Source organism: Elephantulus edwardii, unplaced genomic scaffold (assembly GCF_000299155.1).
Source record: "Elephantulus edwardii isolate Elephantulus edwardi_28Jun2011 unplaced genomic scaffold, EleEdw1.0 scaffold00131, whole genome shotgun sequence".
Lineage (NCBI taxonomy): Eukaryota > Metazoa > Chordata > Mammalia > Macroscelidea > Macroscelididae > Elephantulus > Elephantulus edwardii.
Window position 1 is genome coordinate 7,102,294 of NW_006399881.1, and position 15,913 is coordinate 7,118,206.

The following is a 15,913-nucleotide window of genomic DNA, read 5'->3' on the forward strand; positions in this document are numbered from 1 at the left end:
GACCCTCTATGAGGTGGATTGATTCAGTGACTGGGGTAATCGGGATGGGTGTGTCAGAGGCAATGCGATTGGCATAGGATAGAGCACAGTTTAGGGCTGTTGTACATAGGGTCGCTATGAGTCGCAAATGACTTGACGGGACATAACAATAACAACCATCAAATTGGATCTGACTGGTACTGGAGGAGATTGTCCTTCCTTCTCCGGCAGAGCATCTGGTGGATTTGAACTGCACACCTCTGGAATTGCAGGGCAAAAGTGTAGTTTTAACATGTAATTATTTTTTCCTTTACAGACCGACTTTAGAGATGCCAGAATCCAGCCCCATTATAAATCAGGCCTAGTACAGAAGAGCTTGCACATTCAAACTAAATATCAGCGTTTACGATTTGTTGGTCCAAGGGGATTTATCACTAATAAATTCCGCAAAAAAGTGCTGAGGAAAGACAAGGTTGGTTGGATTATGATAATTTAAAAATGCTGAGTGACTTTTGAACTCCTACTTTAGAAATTTTAATTAAATATATCAGATCTTTCAGTTGATTTAGACTTAATAAAAAACCTGTATTTTTTTTAAAAAAAATACAGTTTTAATGAAAATAAAAACTTCTAGGGTTAGGGGTAATAGAGTTGTGAAGCAGTTTAACCTTAAGAGTCTTTTAGCTGTTATACTTCAAATATTATGAATGTGCGAGCTGTTTAAACTTTTTCCTTAAGAGTTTCTATTGTATGTTTGATTTTTGAAATAGAAATTCAGGCAAAGACTTTAAACAGATATATTTTAGCTTCATAAGCGTGAATTATCTAGGTACGAGAAATAGTGAACAATATTAAAAAGTTACATAATTACAAATTTCATTGACTTACTAAAAATGAAAATTTTAATTGTATATAATTTTCGTTGGATTGATTTTTTTTAAATTAGCTTTGTTAACATTTGTGAATACAACAAAATATGATAGTGCACTTGGAGGCTAGGATTTTGAAGCTCCATCTCATATAGGACACCTTACTCAAAAGGGTGGAAGGACAGTGCAGATGAGGAAGACCCCGGATGAGATAGGTTGACATGGGGCAATGGGATTAGGTGTTTGAGAGGCAGTGAGACAGCCTCAGGATAGTCAAGATTCAGAGCTATTATACATAGGATCACTATGAGTCACAGGCAACTTGATGGCACATAACAACAACAACTTTTGTGATAATTCTATTTTAAATGATAAGTATAGCATTATATCAGTTAAAGGAGTAATATTTTAACTCATTTGTGTTAATAAATTCAGGCTGTTTTATTTTGGAAAAAATACACATATATAATGTTATCAGTTGGCAATAATTTCATACATTTTATCACCATGGATGTTCCTTTAACTATTTATGCTCATCACACTTTTATATCAAACTTGCTTAGTCATTTAATAAAATGTAACATTTTTTTTGAAAGATGGACCATTAATGAATTTAGCAACTGATAATAAGTTTTAGAGTTAAATAGAAGAATTCATTTACGTTTCCCAAACTTTGTCCTTTGCTGCCATCTTTGGTAGGACAGTAGAATGGCCCTGTGGGGTTTCCAAGACTATAATCTTTACAGAAACTGAATGCCACATCTCTTTCCCATGTAGTTTGTAGCAGCTGGTATTTTTAGAATGTCAGCCTTTCAGTTAGCAGCCAAGTGCTTAACCACTGGACTCCTCCATGAACTGTCACCATCCCTCTCCCACTTTTAATTGATTGCCTTAGAAGAGGTTTTACCTTTCCTTTCATTGTGTACAAATTTCACACTTGGATTTATGAAAACCATTCCCGTTTTTAAAGCAAAAGAGTGTAATTGGGTCATTTCCCCCTCTCATATGCTTTTATTTATTTATTTATTTACTTATTTACTTACTTACTTACTTACTTACATAAACTATAAACTTAAGCAGCTCATACACCTATGAAACCAAATTCCTAGGCAGAAAGTGACTGCAAAGAGTTTAATTTATGCCTTTTTTGATAACCATGTTCACTAGTTTCCAAAAGTAGATGGGCAACACAAAGGCCTTGTCATATACTCTTCTGCTTTCAGGCTGTGCAAGGGCTTGCATCAAGCTGCTCCACCCATCCCTGCGGTTGTGATGAGGTTCTTTGCAATAGTTCTTCTAGGCATTTGTTCCCAGTGACAGATGTCTCAGAAAGCTGATCATTGATTTCTGCTCTAGGAGGAAAACGGGCATAGACCTTTTGCCAGGCTCAGGTCTCTGTAGATGGTGTCTGCTTTTATTCTGTTAGCTCTGCATCATGGGACAAAAAGGTGTAGCCTGGACTGTTTCATAAGCAGCTTTGAGTCCCATATTTTTAGGGTCTAAACTTTGTACAGATCTCCGTTTGTGTTTCAGTTCTAATTTTTGGGGGGTATATTCCTAGTAGTGGAATAACTGGCGCTTCTGTGTTCAACTTTTTGAGGATATGTAGGGCCTAAGTTTTTTTATATTGTATGAAATATTCTTTTTTATTTTATTTTTTTATATTGTATGCAATATTCTTAATCATTGCCTTCAAGTCAGAACTGACTCAGAGCAGACCCTTCTTCAGGTTTTCTGATAGACAACATCATGATAGGTAGAGAAAAGACTGAAGGTGTTAACAGATTCATCTTACTTGGATTCACAGTCAACACCATTAGTGTCAGCACTCAGGAGATCGGAGACATATTGTACTGGGAAAGTGTGCAATAAGGGACCTCTCAAAATTATTGAGGAGCAGTGATGTCAGTTTGAGGATTAAGGGGTACCTGAGTCAAGCCATGGTCTTTTCAACGACTTGTGATGCATCTAAGAGCTAGACAGTGAATAAGGATAACAGAAGAAGAATTAATTATGCATTTGAGCTGTTGTGTTGAAGAAGAATACTGAATATCCCATGGTCTGCCAAAAGAACAGACAGGTATGTCCTGGAGAAGATACAGCCAGAGTGCTCCTTGGAGGCAAAGATAATTAAACTTCCCCTCACATGCTTTGAGCATGTTGCTAGGAGAAGGTGTTAATTGGAGAACATCATTCTTAGAAAGGTGGAGAGTAAGCATAAGAGGAAGACCCTTAACCAGGTGGATTGACACAATGACTGCAGTAATATGTTCGATTATGTCACAGATTTTGAGGATACAACAGAGTTCAGATGTGTTTTTCATAGGTGTGTTATGAGTTGTGCTCAGCGACACCTAATAACAGTGGGGTGACATTCAACTCCATATAAGTTCAGCATCAAACAGATACCTTACTGTTACCGCCTGACTTAACAGTTGAAGTCCACACTCTTCTAATCTAATTCAACTCATTACCGTCAAACTAACACTCCAGTAAATTTTCAGAGAAAGTAAGTTATATGGGAGGAGGTTGGCCATCTTTATCCTGCATTGCTGCCGATAGGTTTAAACCACCAGAAAGGTGCCACCTATGGCTTAACACTGCAGCTATAATCACTAGGCCCCCAGAATTCCCTTCTATGAGTAACAGCTGAGGTCTACGCTCTTCTGACCTAATTAGGGACATTGTTTCTCAAATGCTTTACTGGATGTTAGATACCATTTACATCCATTTTCATCTGAAGCTTCACCAAGGAATCCATGGGTAGCAGTTTACAGTTAGTAGCTAGAAGGCTGACAGTTTATAAACTTTTAAAATATTATTGTTATTATTATTATCATCATCACCATTATTATAATTATTATGTGTGTATCGTCAAATCAAATCTGACTGGTACAGGAGAAGATTGTCCTTCCTTCTCCAGCAGAGCATCTGGTGGATTCGATCCATGCGCTTCTGGGATTGCAGTGCAGCAAGGTTGACAATATAAACCTCAGAGGCACAGAGGAGGACAGGCCTGGAGACAGCCTTGAAAACCCTGGAGCAGTTACCATCTGCGTCCATGAAGTCACCAGAAGTGAATCAACTCAACTACAGCCACCACCAAGTATAGCAAGTATAATTAGAAGATTTTGAGAGGATATCATGTTTGGAAGCATAAAGGGTCAGTGCAGAAGAGGAAGAACCATGATGAGATGGATTGAAACAGTGACTGTCAGTGGGTCAGGTGTGTCAGAGATGGTGAGGTTGGCTCAGGACAGGGCAAGGTTCATAGTCATTATTCATAGGGTCACTGTAAGTTATAGTCAACTCAGCAGCACATAACAACAACCATTAGAGTCCAGTGCAGTCACAGACCCACCCTCCTGTTGCCTTTCACTGCCATCTAAAAACTGTAGAGGTAGCCCCAACACACTGAATTTGTTTATATATTTTAATGAAAGTTTATAAAGAACTTGGATTTCCATTCATTCATTGTTGCACATTTTTCTCCCTGTCCCTCCCTTTCCCCAAGTTCACTTTTTTCTTTGGAAAAAAGTTCTTTCATTGTTACACAGCATGTGTCATCGTGTCCCCTCTCCCCAGACCACTTTACTATGCAGCTCTTTTTCTAGACTCTTGTCATGTCAATAATACCTAATCATATGTTCCTTTTATAAAGTTCTCTCCCTCTTCTGTTTAAACACTGTGTACATTATTTATCCCCTCTTATCTCTATAACAGTGGCATTATACAGTATTTGTCTTTTTGTGACAGATATTTCACTCAGCATGTCGTCCATGATCACCCGTTTTGTATAATACTTCATGAGTTCTTTGTTTTTCAGTCCTGCATAATATTTCTTTGTGTGGTTATACTACAACTTCTCTATTCATTCATTTGTTGGTGAGTACTTAGGCTGTTCCCAACTTTTTGCTATTGTGAACAAAGCAGCAATAAATATGGGTAAGCATATATCTGCTTGGGTGGCAGTTGTGGTTTCTTTAGGGTATATTCTCAGTAGTGGAATTGCTGGATCAAATGGTATTTCTATTTGCAACTTTTTGAGAAAGTGCCATACCGCCTTCCACAGTGGTTGCACCATTTTACACTCCCACCAACAGTGAATAAGGGTTCCAGTTTCTCCACAACCTTGCCAGCATTTGTTGTTTGCTGCTCTGTTAAATTTTGCTGTGCTTACTGGAGTGAGATGATATCTCATAGTTGTTTTGATTTGCATCTTTCTCAGAGCTAGGGATTTTGAATATTTCTTCATGTGTTTGCTGGCCATCTGAATGTCATCTTTGGTGAGGTGACACTGAATTTTTTAAAGTTATTAAAAAAAACCAACCCAACCCTCATTGATGGCCCTCCAGTGGGTTTTCTGAGGCTGTAAATCACACAGAAAGAGACCATATTTCTCTTGCAGATCTCTTTGCTCATCTTTCTCTTGCAGTTCTCATTAAGAAAAGCACCATCTTTGGGTTAGCAGTTCAACTTTCTTCAGACTATGCCTCCAGAGTTCCCTTTGAAATAGTTAGTGCTGCTATTCTTCAAGTGCCAACCACTTTTTTCTTATGACTACCCTTCTGGGTATTATTTCATCTAACTTTGTGCTATAACCACTTTAACGTGGGCTTTAAGTCAGGCTTTTTATAGACATGGTTTTGAACAAGGCCCAACTCTTCATTCAGCATTAGATCAGGTAATCTGCTGTTAGCAGCCAACTTAAAAGTTGAGCTCCACGCTCTTCAGAACTTTAGGGAAAGGGATTGAGACAATGCAGCTGCTCTGTTTATGTCATAGGGTCTCAGCTGCCTAAGATGATCTGGGCCTGTAAACTGTCTCAGTCTAACCTGGGTTACTGCAGAACTCCATTCCATATGTATAATTTATGTCCTTGACATATTGTTCTATTTTATATCCGCCTTCATGCCCTAAATAAAAATGGTGAAGGCCTCTAGTCTTTGGGTTCTTCTGATGATACCTTATCTCAAACTAAGAACACTGTTGCTCTAAAGGGTATTGATTACATAAGTTTTCAGCAAAAACTTGAATATCAGAACTTTGAAGGTCCTGCCCTAGAGAGAAACCTTAATCTAGCAGCGTCTATGCACTGCTTTGACTTTTACCCTGTTAGAGCCTAGTCGTTTGGCAATACTAAATACTGAAACTTCTCAAGCTTCAAGCCTTAATTATCCAGTGCTGACGTAACAGAAATACCACAAGTTGGTGGCTTTGTATTGTTGTTGTTATGTGCCGTTGTCGCTTGCGACTCATAACGACCCTATGTACAACAGCCCTAAACTCTGCTCTGTCCTGTGCCAATCTCAATGTCTCTGATACACCCATCCCAATTACGCCAGTCACTGAATCAATCCACCTCATAGAGGGCCTTCCCCTCCTGCGCTGTCCCTCCACCCTCCCAAGAATGATGTCCCTCTCCAAGGACTGGTCTCTCCTTACAACATGACCAAAATATGTCAGACAAAGCCTGAGAATCCTTGCCTCCAAGGAGCCACCCAATTTAACCCCTTCCAGGACAAATCTTTTTGTTTTCCTAGCAGTCCATGGTACCCTCAATACTCTTCTGCAGCACCACAGCTCAAAGGCATCAACTCTCCTTATATCCTCCCTAGTCATTTTCCAGCTCTCTGATGCATAACAAGAGATTGCAAAGACCATAGTCTGTATCAGACGGACCTTGGTCTCGAGAGAGACACCATTGCTCTTCAGTACTTTGGAGAGGTCCCTAACAGCAGACTTTCCCATGACAATACATCTTTTAATTTCCTGGCTGCGGCTGCCAAGAGTGTTGATTGTGGAGCCAAGCAGACTAAAGCCGTGAACAATCTCAATCTCTTCGCCATCCATCCTGATGCTGCCAATTGGTTCAGTGGTGAGAATCTTTGTCTTCTTGACATTGAGCCTCTATCCATATTGAAGGCTGCAGTCCTTGACCCTCTGCAGCAAGTGCTTCAGGTCCTTCTCAGTTTTAGCAAGCAGGGTTGTGTCATCTGCATAAGGCAGATTGTTGATAGATCTTCCACCGATCCTGATGCCGCATTTCTCTTCGTAGAGCCCAGCTTCCCGGATAATCCATTCTGCATACAGGTTGAAAAGGTATGGACACAGAACACATCCCTGGCATACACCCTTCCCAACTTTGAACCATGCAGTGTTCCCTTGCTCTGTTCCTACGACTGCCTCCTGGTCCAAGTATAGGTTTCACGTTAGCACGATCAAGTGTTCTGGGATTCCCATTCTTCTCAGAGTCAGCCACAGTTTGTTATGATCCACATAGTCAAACGCCTTTGCACAATCAATGCAACATAGATAGACATTCTTCTGGTATTCCCTGCTTTCAGCTAGGATCCATCTAAGATTAGCTACAATATCCCTAGTACCAGTACCACGAATCCTTCTAAACCCAGCCTGGACTTCTGGTCGTTCTCTGCTGATATGCTGCTGTTCCAGTCGTTTTTGGATAATCTTCAGTAGAATCTTGCTTGCATGTGAAATCAATGATATTGTTCTATAATTCCCACGCTCTGTTGGGTCACCCTTCTTTGGAATGGGAGCAAATATAGATCTCTTCCAGTTAGTTGGCCAAGTGGCCAGGGCAGCATCTGTTAGCTGAAATATGTCAGTTGGTATACCATCTATTCCCGGGGCCTTATTTTGAACTTCCTTAATCACCATAGGCTTTTGCTCATATGTTGTTTCATGAAATTCTTCTGTGTCTAGTAATTCCTTTCGATACAGTGACTCTATATTCTTTCCATCTTCTTTTAATACTTCCTGGATAGTTTAATATTCTGCCTAAAGCATCCTTGATTATAGCAACTCGAGATTTGAATTTGTTCTTCAGTTCCTTGACCTTAAGAAATGCTGAGTGAGTTCAGCCCTTTTGATTTTTGGACTCCAGCTCCGTGCACATTTCATTGTAATATTTTACTTTGTCATCCTGCATTGCCTTTTGAAATATTCTGTTCAGCTCTTTAGTATCTTGAATTCTTCTAGAAAGAAAATGGGGCTTTAACAAACAAATATATTTTCTTACCTCTTAGGATGTTACTTACTGCAGAGAGGGTCAAGGACTGCAGCCTTCAATATGGACTGAGGCTCAATGTCCAGAAGACAAAAGTTCTGACTACTGGACCAATCAGTAGCATCAGGATGGATGGCGAAGAGATTGAGAGTTTTCACAGCTTCAGTTTGCTCGGCTCCACGGTCAACACTCTTGGCACCAGTAGCCAGGAAATCAAAAAACGTATTGCGATGGGAAAGTCTGTGGTTAGGGACCTCTCTAAAGTACTCAAGAGCAATGGTGTCTCTCTGGAGACTAAGGTGCGCCTGATACAGGCCATGGTTTTTGCAATCACTTGTTATGCATCAGAGAGTTGGACAATGAACAGGGAGGATAGGAGAATTGACACCTTTGAGCTGTGGTGCTGGAGAAGAGTACTGAATGTACCATGGACTGCCAAGAAAACAAATAGATTCATCCTAGAGAGGGTTAAACCAGGCTGCTCCTTGGAGGCAAGGATTCTGGGGCTTCGCCTAACATACTTTGGACATGTTGTAAGGAGAGACAGGTCTTTGCAGAGGGACATCATGCTGGGCAGAGTGGAGGGATAGCGCAGGAGGGGAAGACCCTCTATGAGGTGGATTGATTCAGTGACTGGGGTAATTGGGATGGGTGTGTCAGAGGCAATGAGATTGGCACAGGATAGAGCAGGGTTTAGGGCTGTTGTACATAGGGTCACTATGAGTCGCAAGCGACTCGAGTGCACATAACAACAACAACTTAGGATGTTAGACTTCCAATTCAGGGTGCTGGCTGTAGGGAAATGTTTTCTCTATTAGTTCTGAAGGCAAGGTCCTGGTCTCTTCATTTTTTGCTTTCTGGATCCTTGTAGATCTCCATTTGCGTTGGCATCTATCTTAACACCATTTCTCCTGCTGGTTTGTCTCTTACGTGATTCAAAAGCAGTCACTAAAGATACACCCATAGTGGAATTATAGCGTATTCTTTGGATTTGTAACACTTGGGTTTGTCTGAACTTCTCACTGCTCTACTGTATTGAAACACACAGATCAGTTGTGGCTTGAAGTTCTTGTGATGCACCTGCATTGCAGTGAGATTCCCAAGCAATATTTTAGAAAAAAATAGAACTGAAATTCCTGCTTGGTCAGCTCACACACCATACTAATTCTCCTCTTGCACTCAGAATCCTTTTATTGTGGTTCCTTTCCATTGGATTCTGTCCTTGAGGTGGAACATGAGGGAAGTGGAGCAGAAAGCCTCTTATTTCCTGGCATAAAGCTAGGGTTTTTTTTCTACTGTCAGACTTAATTGTCCCTGTTAAATACCTTCTGCTCATTATAGGAAGTTTTCAGAAATTCTTGAAAATCTTGACTATACTAGAACATGGACCCCAATAAAAATTCATGAAACAACATTTGGGAAAATTGCCTCTGAAAAATGTTAGCTGTTGTACATTTGATCAGGAATAGGAATTCTTGAACACGAAAGCTTCTTTAACAGTTCTCAGGTGTCTGTAAAGTAGAGACCTACCAGAACCCAGCCTGGGGTTAAGAGGGCATAAAAAGAATGCATGAATGAGGTTAAAGACCAGTCTGTGGAGTTTGGGGGTTGAAAGAAACCTTTTCCACTATAGGGTACAAAGATAGAACAGGAACCATGGTCAGATGAATCACCAAGATGCTCTCACATACCTCCTGTGTCCCCAGAACTGAAATATGTCCATGTGCAAGCTCAAAACGTACCCTGCAAATTCTTTCAACTTTAACTATTTCAAGAAGTCTTATTTTTGTCACTCATTCACTACGTCATTCAGTTCACTCATTTTAATGTCTGTATATTACTCTATAGATAAGTTGGAATTTTTTTTCTCACATTAGCTAAAAGAATTTTGAAAAATATTTACCTCATTCTTGCGTGGTCTTGTGGAAAGTGCAGCCACAGTACTCCTTGGAGGCAAAGATGTCAAAGCTTTGTCTCCCATACTTTGAACGTGTTGCTAGAAGAGGCTATTCCTTGGAAGGGGCAACATGGTAGGAAAGGTGGGAGGTCAGTGAAAGAGAGGAAGACTCTCAACCCAGATGTACTGACACAGTGATTATAGTAATGGGCTCAAGTGTGTCATAGATTGTCAGGATGTCACAGAATGGGACAGGGTTCAGATCTGTTATTCATAGGGTCACTATGAATTTTACTTGATTCTCAGACACCAAACAACAACATAACATAATTTCTGCCATATTACAAATCCTGACACCTTTAAGTAAAAAACATTATCTTTTAAATATATTCAGTAGAATGCTTGCTTTAGCAGTACATTTACTAAAATATCTTTCTTTAAAAATAATATTTTTAATTTTAATTTTGGTGGTGTTTTGTTTTGGTTTTTTGTTGGTTTGTTGTTTTTTTTTTTAAATTGACAGACCAGGCTTTATTGTTGTCATTTGGTTTGTTTTTGTTAGCATTTTTTTTTTGCTAGTTTTATTTTTTAAATTTGAATATATTGTTTTCAAGAACAAGTTTTTTCAATATCCTTCACCCACCCACCCATCAAATTGTTCAACCCCATGATTAATCCCACCTACCCTGCACATCCTCATTCCTTTGCTTCCACTAGCTTAATTGTGGTTTTAACAAAAGTTTACAGAAGGTTGGATTTTCATTCATTCTTTTTGTACATTTTCCTCCTTCCTCTTCCTTTCCCCTCCCCCAGTTCACTTTCTTTTTTAAAATATCCATTCATTGTCACACTAAAATCTCTTTAATGAAGGAATTTTTGTTTGGGGGAACATTACATTTATTTTAGTGGTGATAGAATATGTTGGGAAAGGGTAGCAATAATAGTAATCTTTAGGTTTTAAATATTTCCTCTGGGCTCTGTTCACTATATAGTTACTCAAAATAGCAAAAGTACACTTTGTTAAATATTGGTTGAACAATTAGATTTTATTGGAAATAGAGCCTTTAATTAATTAATGTATTATAATACTTATTGTTAGTGGAATAATAATATGTACCTATTTTAATTCTCTTTATTCTACAGCTAAGTGTTGAAAAACATTAATTTATGTGGTTATAAAAATGTAATGAAAGGATTTATAGCAGTCAGTGGTAGCTTATCTTTTATTAGCTAATAAAAAACTCAATTTTATTAAATGAAAGAATGTGAAATCATTAGACTTGCAAAATGTATATTGATTACTAGTTTTCTTTCTTGACAGTCTCATCAGTATGTCAAACCGTACCTTTCTGAGACACCACTGGGTCAATGCAGAATAGTAAGATTCAGAATGCCAGATGCATCTTTCTTGTGTGAAAAAGAAAATAAGTGTTGAACCTTAACCAATAGGTCAGGTGGGTTAATTTTGCAAAGTGTACAGTAGAGATTTAAAAATCTGGAAATTATTTCCCCACAATTTTTTGTCTGCTCTAACTCCTTGGTAAGTCTTCACATAACTCTAAGGGCACACATACCAGTTTGATTGTTGCCAGTTTATTTAATCTATCCTCTGTTGATAACATTTGGATAACTTACAAGTCTTCAGTGATTTTTTTTCCTTTTGTCTAAATATTGAGATTTATGTTTAAATTTACAAAGCAAATTAATTTTTTCATTCATCCATGTATAATTTGTTTTATAACAATTCAGATAGCCAAAATCTAATCACATTTTTCTCACTTCCTCCCTGTAATTGTGATTTCTATTAATCCTCTACTATATATTTCTTTTTTATTATTAATGGCATTGAGTATTTTCCTACTCTGTCTGTTACCTGGGTTGTTTCGTGGTTGGTTGTTTTTCGGGTTGTTTTTTTTTCTTCCCTCAATTTCCTTGTTTGTATTCTTTGCCAGTTTTCCTATGAGGAGTGGTATGTTTTCTTGCTAATTTGTTTTTGCCCCCCACTGTAAATATGAGAGTTTAATCAGTCTTTCAGTATGTTTGAAGCTTTTGTTTCTCAGGGTGAGATTATAATTTTGATAATTCACCAATTACAGTTAGGCATATAAAAATTATAAAATTTATCAACATGTTTCAGATAACCTTGAATAAAAAGATAATTTCCAGAAAAAAATAATTAAAAACTGGCATCATTGCTCTTTAGCACTTAGGAGAGGTCCTTGTCAACCATTTTCCTCAATGTAACATGTCTTTTTTTCCCCTTCTTTTTCTTTTAGCTGGTTTACTTACAAATTCCATTATTAAAAATTTTTACAAATTATTACAAATTCCAAATTACAAATTTCAGCTGGATCTTTCCCATTTTCTTAACCCACCCTCTCTCCATCCATCAATTTGTGTGACCCTATGATTACTTCCCCATCCATCCTCAACCGTGTGCTCCCACCCTCCCCCCATTAGATCCTTATGCATGTTTCACTAGTTATCTACTTTTACAATAATATTCTTATAAAGTATTTGTCTTTATGGAACTGTGTTAGCTCCAAATTACTGGCAGTAAGAGAGATGTAAATCAAAAACATGATGAGATAGCATCTCACTCCAGTAGCAGTGTCAAAGTTTAACAGGACAGCAAGTAATAAATGTTGGAGAGGATGTGGAGATGTAAGAACTCTTACACACTGTTGGTGCAATTGTAAAATGGTTCAACCATTCTCTAGAAGGCAGTTTGGTGTTCACTCAAAAAGCTGAACATAGAAATTCTTAATGACCCAGCTATTCCATTGCTTGGGATATACCCTAAAAAAAAAAAGAGAATTGTGGTTCAAACAGAAACTTGTATACTAATGTTCATAGCAGCATTATTCACTATCGCAAGAACATGGGAACAGCCCAGATGTCCAACCACAAATGAATGGCTTGAGAAATTATGGTACATTCACACACACTATGCAGCATGCAGGAGCAATAACTTTGTAAATGATTACAGGAGCAATAACTTTGTAAATTATTACTAACTTGGGAGGGACTGAAGAGCATTATTCTAAGTGAACTAATACAGTCCTATAAGAACAAATACTGTATAAAAACCATTACTATAGAATGAGGATCCAAGGTGGGGAGGGAGGAACAGAGAGGTGAGGAGAGGCTGGGGGTGGGGTGTTACATGTATGGAATTAACTAGACTTGTTTGTCAGCTACAGACCTAAACTACCTTTCTGTCCATGTTTTCCCATGAGTGCACTGTATCTTGGAGCACCACGTGTACTTTTATGTATTTGGGCTTTGTCCCTATTATTTTCTTGGCTAGAAATAGCTTCTTGATCCTCATTTTTTTTAATTAAATTATACTTTGCCTTTAGGACTTCCTGTAAAGCCTTAACCAAAGCCCCTGGTTACCCATACTTCATTTGGTCTCTATTTGTTTACCATTCTAACCCCTACTAAATTACCAGCTTTTTGAGACTAGAGATCCCTGAAAGCTGGATAGAATATTCAGAATTTTTTGTGAGGTTTTCTTTGAAGGAGAAAGTAGTACTTCAAGAATCTCATCTAGTTAACAGTAAGCAAACAGGGCCTAGGGTTACAGAAGTACATAGAGGAAGACCAACTGACAAAGGAACATCTCTAGTACAATAACGGCACTTGTTGCAGAAGATCAAAGAATAAAGCCTTCAATATGGATTGCATCTCCATGTCAAGAAAACAAAGATTCTTACCACTGGACTGATAGGCAACATCATGATGGATGGAGAAGAGATTGAAACTAGCAACAACTTCATCTTACTTGGATCCACAGTTAACACCTTTGGTACCAGCAAGCAGGATATCAGGAGACTGGGAAAATTTTCATTTAGGTACCTCTCTAAATTATTGAGGAATAATGATGCTAGTTTGAGGACTAATGTGTTTCTGATTTAGGCCATGGTCTTTCTGATCACTTGCTGTGCATCTGAGAGCTAGATGAGGAATAAGGATCACAGAAGAACAGTTGGTTCCTTTGAGTTGTGGTGGAGAAGAACAATGAACATCCCATGGATGGCAAAAAAAACAGTCTTGAAGAGGGTACAGCCAGAGTGCTCTTAGAGGCAAGAATGATGAAAGCGTCACCTCATATACTTCAGGCGTGCTGTAGGAGGGTCTATTCCTTGGAGAAAGACATGATACTTGGAAGGGTGGAGGCTCTGTGAAGGAAAGGAAGACCCTCAACCAGGTGGACTGAAACAGTGATTGCAGCAGTGGGCTCTAGTGTCTCAGGAAGTATGAAGATGTTACAGGGTAGAACAGGGTTCAGATCTGTTGTTCACAGAGTCACTATTAGTCGTAATAGACTCAATAACAATCCAGTCTTTAAGTTAGGACAAAACCTAGACTAGAGTGGTACTCATTTATCTGTTGAGTTCAGCATTCGGGTTAAGATAGTCTTCCAAATAACTTGAAAGGTTAAGGAGATTGATTGGAGAGATAATGCAGAATAAGCATATTAAGGATTAAAGTGATTAAAAATAATCACATTTCAATTAATATATCTTAGTTGACATTTTTAAAAGAGTTATAACTGGAATAAATTTTTAATGTTCATAAGTACAATATACTTTATTTGAAAAGAAATATATCATTTTTTGTATTTTAAAGAAATAGAATATAAAGAAGTTTACCTCTTTTTAAAAAGATGTTAGCAAAATACATATACCTGTCTTTTGAGTATTTCTTTAACCATAATAGAAAAAACCCCACTTTTCTCTCAGCAATGATTTTCTTTATAATTAAGCATTTTGTACAAATATAAATGCAAAAAAGTAAATCTATTTTCAAATTTCTTTCAGTTTTAATTAATCTAAGATCCTAGTAAAAGGTAAGGATATATGCATTTAAAATTTTTTAATGTTGCTGAAAAAAGATGACTTTCTATTATATTTGTTCTTCTATTAGTTACATGGTCTTATATCTAGTTTTGGTTGGTTATTTAATATTTTAATACTGGTTGGTTATTTAATATTTTAATACTGGAATAACATAGTATCACAGTATAGAATCTATACCTATTCTATATCTATTCCTTACTCTTTAGTCAGTCTTAATGTTCCTGTGAATCCTTTTCCTATATTTCTTGGAATCTTACTAATGGCATCTTTTTCCTTTTATAAGTAACCATCAAAGTAAGAAATATCCCTTCAGAAGTTAAGCTAGAAAAGTTCAAATAGTCTATAATTAAAGATACCAATATTGTGAAAAAGACAAAACAATAGTTATCCAGTTATAAATCAGCTACTAGGTTGCAGGTCTACGTTGAGTCAGGCTTCATACTTGCAGAGCCAAGGTTTAAGAGAATATACCCATTGAAGCCCACCTAAGTAGCAGAACAGTGTTTCCATCAGCTTGCTACCACCAGTGTATCTAACTCGTTTTCCTTGTTCTACTGACTTGTCATTTGCTACCTGCTTTGATGTCTTCTTTTGTTCCTTGTGTCTTTGAAGTTTCACATGCCTTTGTGGTGACAAGTATATAAGTGAAAATATTTTTAAGATTATATTGCAAACAAAACTACCTCAGTAGTGTAACTGACTCGCTTGTGAAGCTTTTATTTTTTTATTTTCTCTCAATAGAAATATAAAAATATGGCCACAGAAATCTAAACTGGAATTTTTACAAGTGGAGATGACACCACAGGAAGATCTTGGGAAACATCTCACTTTGTCAGGAATTAAAATTGACACCACGACATTAATACTGAATGCTGCAACCTTTTTACATGTAACAGTTGCTTTTAAATTAAAGTATTGACTTTAAAAGTTGTATTAACTATAATTGGTTTGGTTTGGTTTTTGCAAAAGTCTCAAAAGAATCATTTAAAGGGCATTATTTGCTGGTGCATTATTTTCCTCCAAGCATAGATTCTTAAGGAGGACATAAACTGTGTTATATCCAGGCATAGAAAAGGTTAAAAGTTTTGCTTATATATCAAAAATAGAAGTGTCTGAATTGTATAATGTATGCACATGAAAGAACCTGTAACAGTGGCCTTATGGTAGCAGATTTTATATCAAGGTTTTTTTCTGAAGACATTTTGGCTTATAACTTGAAGTTTTGTTAAGTTTCTTAAGATCAAGGCCTATATAATTCATACATTTCATATTA

The 15,913-nt window shown here is 37.5% G+C and overlaps 1 protein-coding gene across 1 annotated transcript in view; it reads left to right on the forward strand.

Annotated features, from left to right (window-relative positions):
• The window catches only part of LOC102871799 (chromosome unknown open reading frame, human CXorf23), a 122,324-nt gene that overhangs the window by 42,618 nt on the left and 63,793 nt on the right, over window positions 1-15,913 (forward strand). Inside the window, exon 9 of the mRNA XM_006893825.1 lies at window positions 296-451. Within this exon, the coding sequence (XP_006893887.1) occupies window positions 296-451 (156 nt within the window). The remainder of the gene's footprint in view (window positions 1-295; window positions 452-15,913) is intronic.